Genomic DNA, 18,254 nt, shown 5'->3' with positions numbered 1-18,254 from the left:
TATATATATATATATATATATATATAACCTTTATTGATAGGGGCCCCCACATGTTTGTTGCCCAGGGGCCCCCACAGAGCTTAATCCGGCCCTGTTTGTCCAGGTTCACAGTTGAGAGAGATATCTCTCTATATTCCCAACTCTAAATCAGGCCCTAAGTTTGCTGCTAATATTGAACACCATGGAATGCAGGAAGACAACCCTTTGGCTGTATCCCCTACGTATTTAAATCCAGGATATACATAGTACTGTATCAATCACTTTCTGCATGAGTAAATTTGTTGCATTCTGTGAATACAATGTTTTATTGAATGTTTTAGATCTGTGAATATTCTATATTTTATTTCTTGAAGTGTTATTAAACCGTATTTTTAATAAAAAGGATTATTTTCTGTATTATCTGGACAGCGCTGCTTTCATTTCACCTGATTTAATAATGAAATGTTTGATCACTTATGTGTTGTTTAAAACTGCTGCAAAGCATTGCAATACCAAAACTGAACATAGGCTGAGAGACGCAAACATATTTTATTAAAGTGAAGCTTTTTTTAGTGTACATTTGTGGCAGGAAGGATTATTAAAACTGTAACATAAGTGTAGTTCAAAGGGGATTGGCCAATATGGGGAAGACCAGCAATAGAACTCACAGAACTATTTTGTGTTATTAGCACAGATAGCTGCTGAAATGTCCACTTACGCCCATTTGGTGTATGCTGTTAACATCCTCTTTTACTTTTGTGTATGTCTTATTATTTTTTTTCCCTCAGCCTTATAACAGTAATGTATTTTATCATTACTGAACTGCCATTATTATGCTGTATTGTCCTTATTGTACTGCCCTTATGATTTCTCATTTTCTGCTTTACCTCCCTGTTCCCCCACCCACTCTCTGTGCAGTCACCATTTTGTTTTTTCTTCACCATTTTTCAATGTTGATGTTGACATTGATAGCATGTTGACATTATGACCATGTCAACATAATGGATGTTGGCATAATATAACACAGCCTTAGGTCAACTCACTCTATACTCCAGTGGAGGTTGCAAGGTGGGGCGGCAGCCGTTACCACAACTGCAAAGGGATGGAGGATGCCGTTTAAACAATAAAATTAGGTCTGCTCCAAACGCTGCTGCCGGGATCAATCATTAAACTCTCCATGGAATGATCAGCCAGGTCTCTGTGTGATGGACAGGCGTGCCGGATTAGCCCGTCCTCAAACTCCTGTGTCAGCTAGCTCCCATTGGCTAGTTTGGTCCAATGGGACAGAGCGTTGTTCGGCACAGAGGAGGTCTATTTTCTGAGCAGGGTGTGCAGAATGAGGCCATATTTTGGGCAATACTGTATATTCAGAAAGATGGAGCTCGCTGACTAAGGAGCTTGTGTGCACTGCACACCCTGCACACTTTCTAGACTGACGACTCCTACTGCAACTTAGACTACCCAGCCTCCCTTTCCTCTGCTTCACTCGCTGCTTCCATTTATCTGTTATGCTTTGTTTTTCCCCCAGTGGATATCACATTTCTACAAATTGCTTCCATGTTGTTCACAGCTAGGATGAAATTCACACGTAACTGGTGATTCTCTGGGTTTCTTGTATTTCACATGTTGCTTTTTTGTGTTTCCTGACGATGGATCACATCTCCATGTATTGATTGTTCTATGTGAGTGGGATAAACAATCTTTGAAACTGATGATTCTGTGGGGACCTTGCACATTGTGTAGCGACTGCCTCCTTAATAATATGGGTTATTTTTTATTATTATTATTATTATTATTATTATTATTATTATTATTATTATTATTACACAGACCTGATTACTATGGCACACCACTTAATAGTCCGGATTATGACAGACATCCAATATTCACAGCCCTAAAATTGGGTGGAGTTTACAAAGAAGGCTGTAGGGTTAGGTTGGAAAGTGGGCTTGACTGGGCACATTAAGGTGTGTGTTAGATGAAATGGTGGTGTTGCTTCCATAGATTGGAGAAGGCTTGACCTATCTTGTCTCTATTTTGCCTGTATACACTTTGAGAGGTATACTATTATCTTAAGACTTTACATCAGAGAAGAGAAGAAAAGAAGGCTTGTCAGATGGAGACAATTCAACACACAGAGGAATAGACTTTTTGAAACTATATGCCATCGTTCTTCAACCACTGTGCCCTGGCACACTAGTGTGCCGCAAATAGTTGTCAAGTGTGCCACGAGATCAGCAAAGTCAGAGCTGACTTTACTTTTACTGCTGGCCCGGGCAGTTCTGGGCTCTTCTGGGTAGCAGCCGGGCCGCGACCTATGGAAATGCGTTGGAATGACATAGGTCATGCACGCCGCGTTGCACGCCCACCTGCACACTGCTCCCAACTCTGCACTGTGTGCTCAGTCACTGAGTGTGACTAAGCAACCCCAGCCGGTGAGGGACAGGACAGAGACATCAGTGAGCCTTCTTAGCTGGTTATTTTATTTTTATGTGATTGATTTTTTTTTCTCTGGTGGCCAACCAATATAATTGCTTTTTTTTACTGTGTGGGCCAGTGTGTGTGTTTACACACACAGAAAAAATCCCTTAGCGCTAACCAGTCAGAGACTCAAAGTCAGTGCAGCAGTACGTATAGAGGTGATTGCCAACCTCACTAAAGATAAAGATAAAATAAAATTTATGTACTGCGCTCTGATATTACTGTTGGGACAAAGAACAACACAACTGCATATTCTGTCAATAAACCAGTTTAATTGACTAAATTACACAGTACAAGAAAGTACTATGTATACACATAAGGGAGAACACAATAGGGCCTCCGCTAAATTATATAGCACATATCACAATATATAGTTAAAAATAACACAGTGAGAAGAAACATAAGGAGTTGATCAGGCTCCAAAAAAGTCTCCAATAACGCTGTGTCAAAGAAATAACAACAAGGTATGTGGAAAGCCTATTTAGGCTATAACATGCAATACACTGATAATACCATTTAAAAAGGCATATTAACTGGACTTCTCTCTATTTGTAATAGGACTTAATATTGTGTGCCCATCACAATGAATATTCCAACCAATTGTTATAGCAAAGTCACAAAATATTTTTGGTCAGCTTAATTGTAGAACTGACAATAGATGGATGTCATATGACAAATTAAAAGTACTGATAAAAGTCAATTGGCTGACCAGCATCAATTGCAATATTGTAAACAACTTGTAGCAAGGTCGATAGTGTACCTGTATATAAGGCAACACAGTCTCTGAGACTGAGACTAATGATCCTTGTGTGGCTCAATGTGGAAAGCCAGCAGCTGACACCAGTAATCATGTAGCAGGGCGCTGATCCTCTCTGGCCGGTAAAGCACTCCATCTGAAATCCACGTGTAGCAAACCGCTCACCTGGGGGCAGGCAGTGGGAGCTGTTGGAGCGGAGGCTCCGGATAGCGGTGCGGGGAAGTGACCTCCCGTCTGCTGAAGCCAAATATGAAGTCAGGGTCACCGGCTAATAGTGAGAGCCCGCTCTAAGGAATATTACCTTCCGTCTCTCCTATTTGGAGGGCGCAGTAGACGCTGTTATTAGAGACGTCAGCTGGTGGTGAATAGATGTGTCTCCCGTCTATTGGAGCCAGTGATAGAAGTAGATAATGAAGCCGCCGGCTGGCGATGGGGGATAATCCCTCCCATATATCCAAAACAAGCTGTGGTCAGCAACAAGAGAAGTTCACAAGTCCTTAGATAGTGAGAAGTTCCAGTAATATGTATAGAGACAGCACAGCAATGCGTTTCGGATACTCCTGTATCCTTTTTCAAGCTGAAATGCTCTCCCATATTCCATTAACCATATAAATAGTGTCCAGATGGTGATCATTGGATAATAGGGTAGGTGTTTTTAACCCATAATGGTTTGTCTTACTCAAACCTATATAGTAATACTATTCTATGTGCATATTTATAAAGCAGAAAAAATATATAAAAACATAAATCTTTAACAATATCATAAACAGATTCACTGAATGTTATAGTGGGTTAGAATTATATTTGAATTATCAAATAATAAAAAAGGTCACATATGGATATATATATATATATATATATATATATATATATATGTGGTGCATACATGTACACATAATAAATCAATGCACGCACACACATACATAAACCTGAACATCTGTTCAGAAGTTATAGGCCTATTGTCCCAACAGAAAACATGACAGAGCTAAATGGACCAAACAAATAAATAATTATCAAATAATTCTTAAAGAAATATATTATTTGAACCAATTGTATCATTAGGATAATAAATCTTGATATGTGTATAAATACACACACCCAACTAATTCCCTTTTTAACAAAACAGATATTATGGCCTAAAAATAGATGATGAAAATGAACTAATAAGTAATTGAAACATAATATATTCATATACATATATATACACGCACATCTATTAATATATGTGCATATATACACATGCAAACAAATTATCGATAATCTACCCAAACAAAAATATAAAAATACATAAATATATGGGGCCCCATAATCTACATGACTAAGGGGATATAAGAATACAGAAAGTCATGCATACATATTATCATATTGCTAATTGATGTGATAATCACATTTGTAATAGAAATGCTATTAGCATAATAATAACTAACCATATCAGATTACATAGAGAAAGAGAAACAGAAAAAAGAGACCAAAAAAAAAAGGAGCAAAAGAGTTGAAGGTAAGGGAGCAGCCATAGCAGATCAATGATGAAATGCTCCAATATACGATGGGCTAATGAGATAAGGAATGTGGCAGCCCGTCCATCAACCGCACAGTCCGTATGGACTGGCACCGCCACATCCCGGATCAAGTCATAGTCATAGAACTCCAATTCTTCTCACTGTGTTATTTTTAACTATATATTGTGATATGTGCTATATAATTTAGCAGAGGCCCTATTGTGTTCTCCCTTATGTGTATACATAGTACTTTCTTGTACTGTGTAATTTAGACAATTAAACTGGTTTATTGACAGAATATGCGGTTGTGTTGTTCTTTGTCCCAACAGTAATATCAGAGCGCAGTGTGTGTGTTTGTTTTTTTCTGTGGGGACCATTTTGGTTTATATTTTTTTCTGTGGGGCCATTGTGTTTTATTTTTTTCTGTGGAGCCCAATGAATTTTTTTTTGTTCTGTGGGGGCCATTGTATTTATTTATTTTTTCTATGGGGGGTAATGTGTGTGTTTGTTTTTATGTGGGGGCTAATGTCTGTTCTTTTTCCTGTGCGGGGCCAGTTTGTGAGTGTTTTTCCCCGTTGAGGACTGATGGTGTGCCTTAGCAATCATAAAATCTTGTGTGGTGTCCCGCGGGCTTAAAAAAGTTGAAAATCACTGTTATATGCAATAGCTGTGTTTATCAAAAACTTTTTCAATTAAAACATTTATTTAAAATATTGCTTAAAATAGAAAATACACCATGGGAAGCATAAGAAAGATTTAAGTCATCAACAAAATTACACTGATCATCTAGGGGATTTGGGGAATTTAATTTTTATCTTCTCTTCATGAACATTGATTATTTTACCAGATGGCAGGAAATTTCCTTCCAGAAATATTTGTGAGGTTGTACAAATGTGTTTAATAACTTTGTCAGGAGATCAACGCAGATTTGGGCACCTAAAGTTTCCTGAGAACTAAATATTATTTTACTTTGATGTGTGGGTCTGGATTTCTGAAATCCGAACAAACCCAAATTTAGGGTTCCGAATAGAACTGGATCGAGGTTCAGACCGAGTCACGGATCAGAACTCGGATTTCAAAATCAAATTTGGGTTTTGGATTTGGACATTTTAGGTTTTTTATCGATTTTAATTTTTTTCATTTTTATCCGAATCCAAAACCAAAACATTTGAAGGTGGTTTTGCAAAGCCAAAACCAAAAACAAAATATGGGGTCCGTGCACATCTCTCCTATAGTCTCAATTCAGGGAAGTTTGTTATGAAAAGAGGTGGATGTGGCTTGATGACATCATTAGCATCATCAAGTGAGCGCAGCAAAGTGTACGACTCAGATTGATTACATCATTATATCATCATGGCACATCACCTCCCACCATGCAAGCAAGTAACCACTCTCCTGCATTTTTCTATAAACGGGAACATGCCCAACCCCTTTCTGGATAACAGACTTCCAGGGGAGAGATCCCAAACCTGCCCCAGCGCTTCTAGACTCTGAGTACTTTTCCCTTCTACATTTTGTGTAATTTGTTAGTGAATGTTGTAATGTTGTCATATTTAAACTGTCATCAATGCATTCATGCTGTATAGAGGAAACATACCCCAGGGCGTTTCCACTCTATTTTCTCGGTAGGAGATTTGCTGTAGAATAATGATACGTCTGATGCTGGGAATTCTGGATCCTCATACAAAGTTCCAGTTTTCATACATTCATTTTTCAGCTGCCAAAAATTCTGATTTTTCAGGTTCCGTACTGGAGGGGCCATTTCTTCCACTGGAAATGTAAAGGGAACAATGTAAAGACAATTTATATTTGTTACTACAAACACTGGACCAGGTGCTCAGATGAAGTTACACCAGTTGCATAGAATGAATTGTGTAAATTAGTGCTGCACAAGGAGATAGCATATACAGTATATGCGCCAATGTAGACTTGCCACTATTTATACACCCTACATCTGTCAAAGAGTATTGGGGGGCGATTCAGTTGTTGTAATAATGAGTACTCATCGGTCATTCAACTGTTAGGTAACTGTCATGTGCACCACTAACTTATTGTGCTTGTTGCACCCACTCGAGAGATTTGACATTTGGGCGCCCAATCAAGGGATTTTTCATGGATTTCTGCTCACCACCTCAGGAGGGTGCGAGTAGAAATAATGGGAGCACACGGAAATTGCACCCGATCAGAGCAACAATTAAATTGCTATGTTGGACTCCCGTTACTTACAGTTGCTCTAAAAACAATTGAATTATTCCCCTTAAAGTCAATTTACAACAAGTCACTATGCAGCTGTGCTGTCATGGGAGGGTGAGGGTGGTGAGTTTCCAAACTTATTTTTAGTCAAAATAAGGGGAGAAATGTCCCAGCATCACCACAAACTCCTAATTGGATGCTGACAATCTTGCACATTACAATAGGACATGGTGACAATAGAGGCATTATAAAAAAAGCAATATAAAAGTAACACAGCCAGAGTACCATTATTCTGAATCATTAGCACATGAGCGCTGATATGTATGTGGGACATCTTTTGCACTTGCAAATACACGCTCTTGCTGATGATTTGGGGGTATATTTACTAAAGGTTGATTTTAATCGGGTTTAAACCAATCAACATGGATGTTGTGTGTTTTGGGCTAAATCACAAATTGGGCAGCACAGATGGGATAATGGTTAGCATTACTGCCTCACAGCACTGAGATTGTGGGTTTGATTCCCTCTACGGCCCTAACTGTGTGGAGTTTGTATATTCTCCCTGTGCTTGCGTGGGTTTCCTCCGGGTGCTCCTGTTTCCTCCCACACTCCAAAAAATATTCTAGTAGGTTAGTTGGCTCCCAACAAAAATTACCCCTAGTGTGTATGTGTGTGAGCATGTGGTAAGGAATACACCCCACTGGGGCAGGGACTGATGTGAATGGCCAAATATTCTCTGTAAAGCGCTGTGGAATATGTGTGCGCTATTTAAATAATTGGTAATAAATAGGGGTGAGCGGGTTCGGATTTCTGAAATCCGAACCCCCCCGAGCCCCCCCGATCCGAGGCAGATCCGAGTCAGGCTCGACTTTTCCCGCCTGACTCGGATCTGAAATCGAGGCAAAACGTCATCATCCCGCCTTCCGAGTCTCGCGGGTTTTGGAACCTATATAAGGTACCCGCGTCGGCGCCATTTTCTCACTCGGCTGTGGACAGTGAAGAGGGAGGGTGGGAGTTAGGGCTGGCTGGGCTGTGTAGTGTAGTGTAGTGCAGAGTAGTGTTGTGCTGTGCTGTGCTGCGCTGTGCTGCTGTTGTCCACTACTTCAAAGTCCATAGGGGCTGGCTGTGTTGTGCTGTGCTGCTGTTGTTAATAGGGGCAGTGTCCACTACTTCAAAGTCCATAGGGGCAGGCTGGACTGTGTTGTGCAGTCAGTTCTCCATAGGGGCTGTGTCCACTCAAAAGTCCTGTGCAGTGTCCCAGTCCTAAAGGGGTGCTGTAGTGTTGTCCAGGGGGTGCTCTGTCCATCAGGGGTGCTCCCCCCAAGTGCTAAAAAAATAATATTTTTTGTGTGTTTGTGAATTGTGTGCGCAGTAGCCGCACGTGCATCAACAAAGTAGTGCCAAGCGTGCGCCTGTGTCATAAGTAAAGGGCTGGCTGGCTTGACCGTTAAAGGGTGCTGTAACCCCCAAAGTACACTCCAGTCCAAACCAAAAAAAAAATAATTTTCTGTGTTTGTGAATTGTGTGCGCAGTAGCCGCACGTGCATCAACAAAGTAGTGCCAAGCGTGCGCCTGTGTCATAAGTAAAGGGCCGACTGGCTTGACCGTTAAAGGGTGCTGTAACCCCCAAAGTACACTCCAGTCCAAACCAAAAAATATATATTTTCTGTGTTTGTGAATTGTGTGCGCAGTAGCCGCACGTGCATCAACAAAGTAGTGCCAAGCGTGCACCTGTGTCATAAGTAAAGGGCCGGCTGGCTTGACCGTTAAAGGGTGCTGTAACCCCCAAAGTACACTCCAGTCCAAACCAAAAAAATATATATTTTCTGTGTTTGTGAATTGTGTTCGCAGTAGCCGCACGTGCATCAACAAAGTAGTGCCAAGCGTGCGCCTGTGTCATAAGTAAAGGGCCAGCTGGCTTGACCGTTAAAGGGTGCTGTAACCCCCAAAGTACACTCCAGTCCAAACCAAAAAAAAAAATATTTTCTGTGTTTGTGAATTGTGTGCGCAGTAGCCGCACGTGCATCAACAAAGTAGTGCCAAGCGTGCGCCTGTGTCATAAGTAAAGGGCCGGCTGGCTTGACCGTTAAAGGGTGCTGTAACCCCCAAAGTACACTCCAAACACAAAAAAAATATATTTTCTGTGTTTGTGACTTGTGTGCACTGTGGCTGCACGTGCATCAACAAAGGAGCAGCGCCAAGCGTGCGCCTGTGTCCCATAAGTAAAGAGCCGGCTGGCTCATTTCTTAAAGGGTGGTGTAACCCACAAAGTGCACTACTCTCCAGCAAAAATAAAAAAATATTTTCTGTGTTTGTGTGCGCTTTAGCCGCACGTATATATCAATATAACATAAATGGAGGACCAAACTTTCTCCGATAAAAATAAAATAGGGAAAGATCAAGAACCACTTCCTCCTAGTGCTATTGCTGCTGCTGGGAGTTGTTCATCATCCCAGAGAGGAAGTAGGAACATCACTACTTTTACTAAACAATTGACCCTCCAACAGTCCCTAGCGATGAGGATGAAGTACGACAGCAGTCATCCTGAAGCAAAACGTATAATTGAGGCCTTGACTGCTATGTTGCTGTTAGACGTGCGTCCGGTATCCGCCATTAGTGCAGTGGGATTTAGACAATTGATGGAGGTAGTGTGTCCCCGGTTCCAAATCCCGTCTAGATTCCACCTGCATCCTCAAAGCAGCAGCGACAAGCGTGCGTCTGTCTGTTAAAGGGTGGTGACACCCTCAAAGTGTGCTACACAAACAATAAAAATATTGTTCTTTTTTTTTCGGTCTTTGTGAAATGTGTGGGCTGTAGCCGCACCTGCATCCTTAAAGCAGCAGCGACAAGCGTGCGTCTGTCTGTTAAAGGGTGGTGACACCCTCAAAGTGTGCTACACAAACAATAAAAATATTGTTATTTTTTTTTCTGTCTTGTGAATTGTGTGGGCTGTAGCCGCACTTGCATCCTCAAAGCAGCAGCGACAAGCGTGCGTCTGTCTGTTAAAGGGTGGTGACACCTTCAAAGTGTGCTACACAAACAATAAGAATATTGTTCTTTTTTTTTCTGTCTTTGTGAATTGTGTGGGCTGTAGCCGCACTTGCATCCTCAAAGCAGCAGCGACAAGTGTGCGTCTGTCTGTTAAAGGGTGGTGTAACCCTCAAAGTGCTCCAAAAAATAAAAAACAATTTTTTTGATGTGTTTGTGACTTGTGTGCGATGTAGCCGCACGTGCATCAACATAGTAGCAGCGCCAAGCGTGCGCCTGTGTCATAAGTCAAGGGCTGGTTTGGACATCTGGTCCGGACTGAAGGACGTGCCAACAATTTCTGACAAGTCTACTGTCACTGCATATAATACTGTCCTCAAAGCAGCAGCGACAAGCGTGCGTCTGTCTGTTAAAGGGTGGTGACACCCTCAAAGTGTGCTACACAAACAATAAAAATATTGTTCTTTTTTTTCGGACTTTGTGAAATGTGTGGGCTGTAGCCGCACCTGCATCCTTAAAGCAGCAGTGACAAGCGTGCGTCTGTCTGTTAAAGGGTGGTGACACCCTCAAAGTGTGCTACACAAACAGTTAAAATATTGTTCTTTTTTTTTCTGTCTTTGTGAAATGTGTGGGCTGTAGCTGCACCTGCATCCTCAAAGCAGCAGCGACAAGCGTGCGTCTGTCTGTTAAAGGGTGGTGACACCCTCAAAGTGTGCTACACAAACAATAAAAATATTGTTCTTTTTTTTTCTGTCTTTGTGAATTGTGTGGGCTGTAGCCACACTTGCATCCTCAAAGCAGCAGCGACAAGCGTGCGTCTGTCTGTTAAAGGGTGCTGACACCCTCAAAGTGTGCTACACAAACAATAAAAATATTGTTCTTTTTTTTTCTGTCTTTGTGAATTGTGTGGGCTGTAGCCGCACTTGCATCCTCAAAGCAGCAGCGACAAGCGTGCGTCTGTCTGTTAAAGGGTGGTGTAACCCTCAAAGTGCTCCAAAAAATAAAAAACTATTTTTTTAATGTGTTTGTGACTTGTGTGCAATGTAGCCGCACGTGCATCAACATAGTAGCAGCGCCAAGCGTGTGCCTGTGTCATAAGTCAAGGACTGGTTTGGACATCTGGTCCGGACTGAAGGACGTGCCAACAATTTCTGACAAGTCTACTGTCACTGCATATGATACTGTCCTTAAAGCAGCAGCGACAAGCGTGCGTCTGTCTGTTAAAGGGTGGTGACACCCTCAAAGTGTGCTACACAAACAATTAAAATATTGTTCTTTTTTTTTTGGTCTTTGTGAAATGTGTGGGCTGTAGCCGCACCTGCATCCTTAAAGCAGCAGCGACAAGCGTGCGTCTGTCTGTTAAAGGGTGGTGACACCCTCAAAGTGTGCTACACAAACAATAAAAATATTCTTCTTCTTTTTTCTGTCTTTGTGAATTGTGTGGGCTGTAGCCGCACTTGCATCCTCAAAGCAGCAGCGACAAGCGTGCGTCTGTCTGTTAAAGGATTACATCGGTGACAGCATCCAAGTAGGCATGTCAGACAGTCCGTACCTGTACTGGCAGGAAAAAGAAGCAATTTGGAGGTCCCTGTACAAACTGGCTCTATTTTACCTGAGTTGCCCCCCCTCCAGTGTGTACTCCGAAAGAGTGTTTAGTGCAGCCGGGAACCTTGTCAGCGAAAGGCGTAGGAGGTTGCTTCCACAAAATGTGGAGAAGATGATGTTCATAAAATGAATTATCAACTCTTCCAGGGAGACCAGCCTCCAGAACTTACAGAGGGACCTGTGGTTCCAGCGGGGATGAATTAATACTCTGTGAGGATGAGGATGTACACACTGAAGAGGGTGAGGAATCGGTGGATGAGGAGGATGAGGATGACATCTTGCCTCCGTAGAGCCAGTTTGTGCAGGGACAGATTAATTGCCAGCTTGTTTTGTGGGGGCCCAAACGAACCAATCATTTCAGCCACAGTTGTGTGGCAGACCCTGGCGCTGAAATGATTGGTTTGTTAAAGTGTGCATGTCCTGTTTATACAACATAAGGGTGGGTGGGAGGGCCCAAGGACAATTCCATCTTGCACCTCTTTTTTTTCTTTGCATTATGTACAGTTTGGGGCCTAGTTTTTCAAATTGCCATCCTGTCTGCCACTGCAGTTTCACGCCTAGATGGGTCACGTGTTTGTGCCGCCCACTCGTGACGCTTAGCATAGTCATCCAGCTACCTCGGTGCAACCTTTTGGACATAAAAACACTATTGTGAGGTGTGAGGTGTTCAGAATAGACTGGAAATGAGTGGAAATTAAGGTTATTGAGGTTAATAATAGCATAGGAGCAGAAAAACCTACAAATTATGTGATTTTAGCTGTTTTTATGCTTTTTTTCAAAAAAATACAGAAACACAAAACCCAGAACCCAAAACACGGAAGGGTGGTTTTGGCAAAACCAATCCAGATCCAAAACACGAAGAAAGATCCAGATCTAAAACCAAAACACGAAAAGTGGCCGGTGCACACCCCTAGTAATAAATAAATAACACTAATACTTAAAAAAACAAATTGATTAAAATCGACCTTGCAAACAGCTCTGCTTGATATTCATTGTCTGTGTGTATCTCTACCTCTGTCACACTCTCTTCTCTTTATAGATGAAAGTGAAATTATACCTATCATACTGTATATAATATAATGTGTCTGCAATGTACACCAAACAAATTCTGAGAAGTATTTTTAGTTCAAAAACAGTGACATGTTTGTGGAAGATGATAACTTTGTATTGGCAGGCTGCTTTTACAGGGCATTGGCCTCCAAGATAATAGGTGCGTTATTCTCTATGTGGGAGGTTTGTGATATATTTAAACAGTGATTACTAATGTATGCTTACATCATACTTTTGCCAAAATACTGGATTCTACTAATGTACTGTATATTAAAGATCATCCGATTTTATTATCTGTAAATTTGACCTGATAACAATAATAATTAGTCCTTATTGTTCTCATGAGCCATTGAAGTTTCTGTATATTTCTGTTTGTATTATAAGGATATAAATAATCCATATGCCAATTAACCCAGAAGTGGTAAAATTAATTGATAAATGAATGATTCAGTTCCCAGACTTTAGTTTTAAATTGTCACTGAATATAGAGGTTAATACTGTATACAAGAAAGATCTGTAAAGAATATTTGTATAAACAATTCATTTTGCATTCACTGTCTATTAAAAAGCTAGTGTTCTATGGGAAATAGTGCACCATTACTGTACATTTTTCTGGATATTAGAAGTGCATCTTATAATGTTGTCTGAATCTTTATTATATTTGCTCCTATCCAGTGCTATTCTTCAGCAGGAAGAAGCAGGAACTCAGGGCCTGATTCAGACCCGTTCGCTAGGATGCGTTCGCTCGTAGCGAGCCGATGTTTGCAATGTGTGCATGCGTATAAGTCGCAGTGCACATGTGCAAACTAGTCCATGCGATTGCGAAGTGATCACCCCTTGTACATAGACGCCTCGCTAGAATGAGTGACAGGATGAGCCGTTTGTGGGTTGGTCGAGGGAAACGAGGTATGGTGGTGCGAATGCAGGCGTGTCTGTGCATCTTAACGCCGTTTCAGAGGCGTTCATAATTAAGACGCAGCATCATAATACACGTCACATGACTGAATTACACACTGAAGCACTCGCAGTGCTTGCGGTAGGGTATGGTCAGCCACAAGTGCTGTGTAATGGTCCGATGGTACTCGATGTTACAGATTGTTACATACACTTCCTGGAGATGACGTGTATCACTAATGGAAAGTGGCCGATCGTGGGATTTGCATACTTTTGCAGCTGACGGCTGCGAGTGAACGCCTCTAGCGAGCGTGTCTGAATCGGGCCCCCCAATGATGTAATGCCCTTGGACAAAATGTATTTTCCATAAGATAAGTTTTTATTTTAAAGGCCCCTTTGAATGCCTTATTTCCTATATACTATATATATATATGTATATATAATATATATATAAGTATATATAATTATTTTTCCATAGCTCCACCCCCAGTTCCTGAACCTATTTCTCCAGAAAAATAGCCCTGCTCCTATCTAATGTATAAAATAGACATAACTGCATAACCAAAAATCAATGAAGAATAAACAGAACTGATACCATAAATGAACAAGCTGAATTTAATAACTCATACCTAGTATACTCTCTCTGCAGGGGTGTATTAAGAGAGGAGGGGGCCCGTGCTCACTCACCGTCGGGGACCCCCTCCTCTCTCCCCTGCTGCCGTCAGCGAACTGCAGCCATTTTCCCAGTGATTTCCTACTGCGTATGAGCAAAATGCCGGTAAAATGGCCGTGGCGTCCATTTTCCAGGTGTTTTCTGTAACGCTACTCTGTGGGACATCAGAGAGGTAAGAATAAAAAAAAAAGTATGGGTGCGGGTCCTGCACGCATTATAAATACACCCCTGTCTCTCTGCCTGTCTCTCTTTATATACATCAGTAGGCAGCAGTCTACTCACTGTTCCACACTCTGTTGCTTGCTGAGTACACTATTATTATTATCCTTTATTTATATGGAGCCACAAGGGTTCCGCAGCACCTTACACAGTACATAAACGAATAAGCAAAAACAAGAAAACAGTGACTTACAGTACAAGACAATGCATGACAATTTGCATTTACACCTGTCGCAGATGCCAACACCTTGCCATGCAGATATATGTGCTTCCCGTATAAACAGGCACATACAGTATGCTTGAAAATTTGCATTCAATATTATTGGTATTTTAAATGGAATCGGTATGATATCCCGGCAGCCGCATGGCCAGGAGTTCGAATCCAGGCAGCGGCAGCCCGACAAAACAGCATTGCCCGGCAGCGGAAGCCCGACAGCGCTGGAAATCCCGATCGTGGTAAGGTAAGTATCAACTAATCTAACCTAACTCCCTAACCCTAACCCTCCTTAGGGGTGCCTAACCCTAACCTCCCCCCCTGTGCCTAACCCTAACCCCCCCCTTCCCCGCTGCCTAAACCCGTCCCCTGGGGGGGTGCCTAACCCTAAGTCTCCCCCGGGGGTACCTAACCCTAACCCTCCCTCCCCCTAGCCTAACCCTAAGTCCCCCCCGGGTGCCCTAAACCAAACCCTCCCCCCCCCCGCAGCTGTCTGCTCGCGGCGCCCGGCATCCGCTCGATCGGGATGCCGGGCGCCGGTCTCCCGGTGTCGGGGAAATGAGCGGCGTCTATTAAAGTGAGTCTCACTCTCACTGTTGGTGGGCACAGAGCATGTCAGTAAAGTGACACTCACACTCCCTGATGGTCGACGTGGAGCATGTCAGCAAAGAAAGACTCGCACTCCCTATTGGTGGCAACAGAGCATGTCAGCAAAGTGAGACTCACACTCTGTTGGTGAACACGCAGCATGTCAGCAAAGTGAGACTAACACTCCATGTTGGTCGACGTGGAGCATGTCAGCAAAGTGAGACTTATACTCCTTGTTGGTGGGCCAGATCATGTCAGTAAAGTGAGTCTCACACTCCCTGTTGGTGGGCACAGTGCATGTCAGTGCATGCGCAACTTGAAAACAGGCAGTCTAAAGTTTCACACTTCCGAAAAACTGCTTCGTAGAAACAGCAGTTTTCAGAGGTAATGGTTTAGAACAGGAGGCATGATGAATGCCTCCTAAACTGTGTTTGAACTCGCAGCGAGTTCAAACCACAATTATCACATGTGATAATTATGTTTTGATGAATAGGCCCCTAAGTCTGTAGACAATGGGGCCTATTCATTAAACCTAAAAATTCTCTTTAGATAATTAGCTTTAGAACTCGCATGGAGTTCTACCTAAATATAGGTGGAATTCATCATTCCACCTCTCCATAAGTATCTATTCCGAAAAGCTGTCATTTTTGCGATGACAGCTTTTCGGGAAATAGATACTTTTCCCTGCCTACCCTACCTTATCACATCTGGAAACAGTGCTGCGCATGCGCTGTTACATCTGTAAAACCAGCGCATGCGCAGCACTGCCTACAGATGCGTTAAGTTTGTGCACCCCCCCGACCCCCTCCGCTCACCTCCCCCCCCGACTTACCTGTCCGCGGCGCAGCAGCCTCCGGCTCCGTCCTGCTGGTCTGTCATGTGGTTTCCCAGCAGACCACATGACAGATTAGAAGAAAAAAAACCTTTTTTTTTTTGTCTAAACTTTCTTGTGCTCTGGTCGGACACATCTCCGACCAGCCTCCGGAGCCTGAGGACGGAGCAGAGCGCCGGAGGGACTCGTCGGGGGACCTGCACACGCGGATACAGGTAAGTTTCACCTGCCATTCGCCACCTCACAGTGGCGAATAGTAACTGCATCAAATTCCGAAAATTGATAATTTTCAGAATTTGATGAATACAACAATTTCCACATCCCCATACTAATGTATGGGGAGTGTGGAAATTAACGCAGGGGAACTTAGCAAGGAGATATCTGTGATATCTCCTGTGCTAAGTGGCTACATGAATACCAAAATAACGTTATTTAAGGAAAATGTCCTTAAAAACGTTATTTTAGTGTTGATGAATAGGCCCCAAAGCCCTAGAAATCTGTAGACAAAGAGGCCTATGTATCAAAGCTTGATGAAAGATAAAATTGTGAGAGAAAAGGTATTAATCAATCAGCTCCTGTCATTTTTCAAACAGCCTACAAAATTTATAAAATATGTATAAAATAGGCTGTGTTTGAAAAATGACAGTTAGAAGCTGATTGGTTGGTGATTTATATATCACAATTTTATCTCTCATCAAGCTTTGATACATAGGGGCCTAGTCATCATCAAAGCAGGTGAAAATGCACATTTTCACTTACAATTGTGAAAATGAAGTGTTCGGGCCATTCATCAAGAAGGTAAAGCAGGAAATATCGCAGATATCTCCTACTTATGGGGACAGTATTCAACAAGCTCTGAAAATATTATATTTTTGGAGCTTGACTGCGGGAGCATTCGTCATCTTCAGATGGCGAATCCTCCTGCTCTGACATCGCATCCCGCTTCTTTCCTATGGGAAGAAGGTCCGGGTTGCGTCCCTGTCCGGCTCCTTCCGCTGGACGTCGGTGCTCTTGTGCGCATGCATGACCTGTAGGTCGTGCATGCGCACTCCAGTGAAGTCGCTCGCGGGGGCGGCTGATATCGCATCAACTGGCACCGTGCCGCATCAATGATGAATAGCTCCGGCAGTCGCGGTGAGTTAGGATGTTAATTATCGGGGTTCGTTCGGACCCCGATAATTAACATGATGAATAGGCCCCATAGGCCCCAAAGTCCTAGGAATTGTAATATCTGTAACTTACAGTAGGGGGCGCTCAAGTTTCCATAATAAACACTGTGATGACATCAAAACTGCCAACTGCTGTGGATTGCTGCTCACACCTATCACCACCTACATAGACGTGGCACTCAATTTAACCTTTGTTGCATGCCACAAATAACTTTCCAAAATATATCTGTCCAAAATGTATCTGGAAAGGTTGTGGCCAGACAGACTATCAGCTGTTCTAAGCTGACAGCTAACAGTGTATAGTAGTCAGTGGAATATTGATATGTAAATTGTAACAGAGGATGTTGTAGTGATGGAAACAAATGCTTTTATATTAATCATCTCTCAGAAAAAGGATTTTATTTCACATTTCATCTTGTGTGTTTTACTCCTAGAGGGATAAAGCGATTACTTTACAGTTTATTATGCGCATTGTTCAATGGAATAGAATTACGACTTAAATTAAAATGTAATCGCTACTCTAAAACATCAAACAATTCATGAAAATAAAGCCCTAACGTTCCATAATCATTAAAAAAAATTAAATAAGAATGTGTTAATGCATAAAACCACATCACCCAGAGGAACATTTAGAACATGCCACGCTGAAAGTGTTACCTATTTAATGAGCATAGCTGCTCCATAACTAATCAAGATCAGAGGAATCTTTAATAAGCATAAACTGTGATGTGTTCTCTCTAGCAGGATTGTAGGTGATTATTTTCGGTACATTTCACAGACTCATCTTTTTCTTTCGTTTTATGTATATGAATTTGAAATAAGTCTTTTCATTTATAAAACAAATAACTAGACACTCAATGACAAACAATGGCAGGTGCATACATTGTGAGGGTTAATTTGTCACAAAAAAAGTGCATAAAGGGACAATAAATAATGTGATAGGGTGAAAAATACCAATATGTTTACTATATATGTTTGGAGTAGTGTTATTAATTATTGATTTTATATATATATATATATATATATATATATATATATATATATATATAAAATATCGCATACTCCACAGAGAATTTACCTTTGTTTAATTCATATTTGAATGAATAAAGAGTT

The 18,254-nt window shown here is 41.8% G+C and overlaps 1 protein-coding gene across 1 annotated transcript in view; it reads right to left on the bottom strand.

Annotated features, from left to right (window-relative positions):
• Positions 1-18,254, bottom strand: part of CAPN6 (calpain 6) — a 218,343-nt gene that overhangs the window by 187,892 nt on the left and 12,197 nt on the right. Inside the window, exon 2 of the mRNA XM_088482849.1 lies at positions 6,314-6,486. Within this exon, the coding sequence (XP_088338975.1) occupies positions 6,314-6,478 (165 nt within the window). The 5' untranslated portion in view covers positions 6,479-6,486. The remainder of the gene's footprint in view (positions 1-6,313; positions 6,487-18,254) is intronic.

This window comes from Taudactylus pleione, unplaced genomic scaffold (genome assembly GCF_031769625.1).
Source record: "Taudactylus pleione unplaced genomic scaffold, aTauple2 ptg000296l, whole genome shotgun sequence".
NCBI lineage: Eukaryota > Metazoa > Chordata > Amphibia > Anura > Myobatrachidae > Taudactylus > Taudactylus pleione.
The sequence above is the reverse complement of the archived record's forward strand: the minus strand, read 5'-3'. Positions and strand labels throughout refer to the sequence as shown.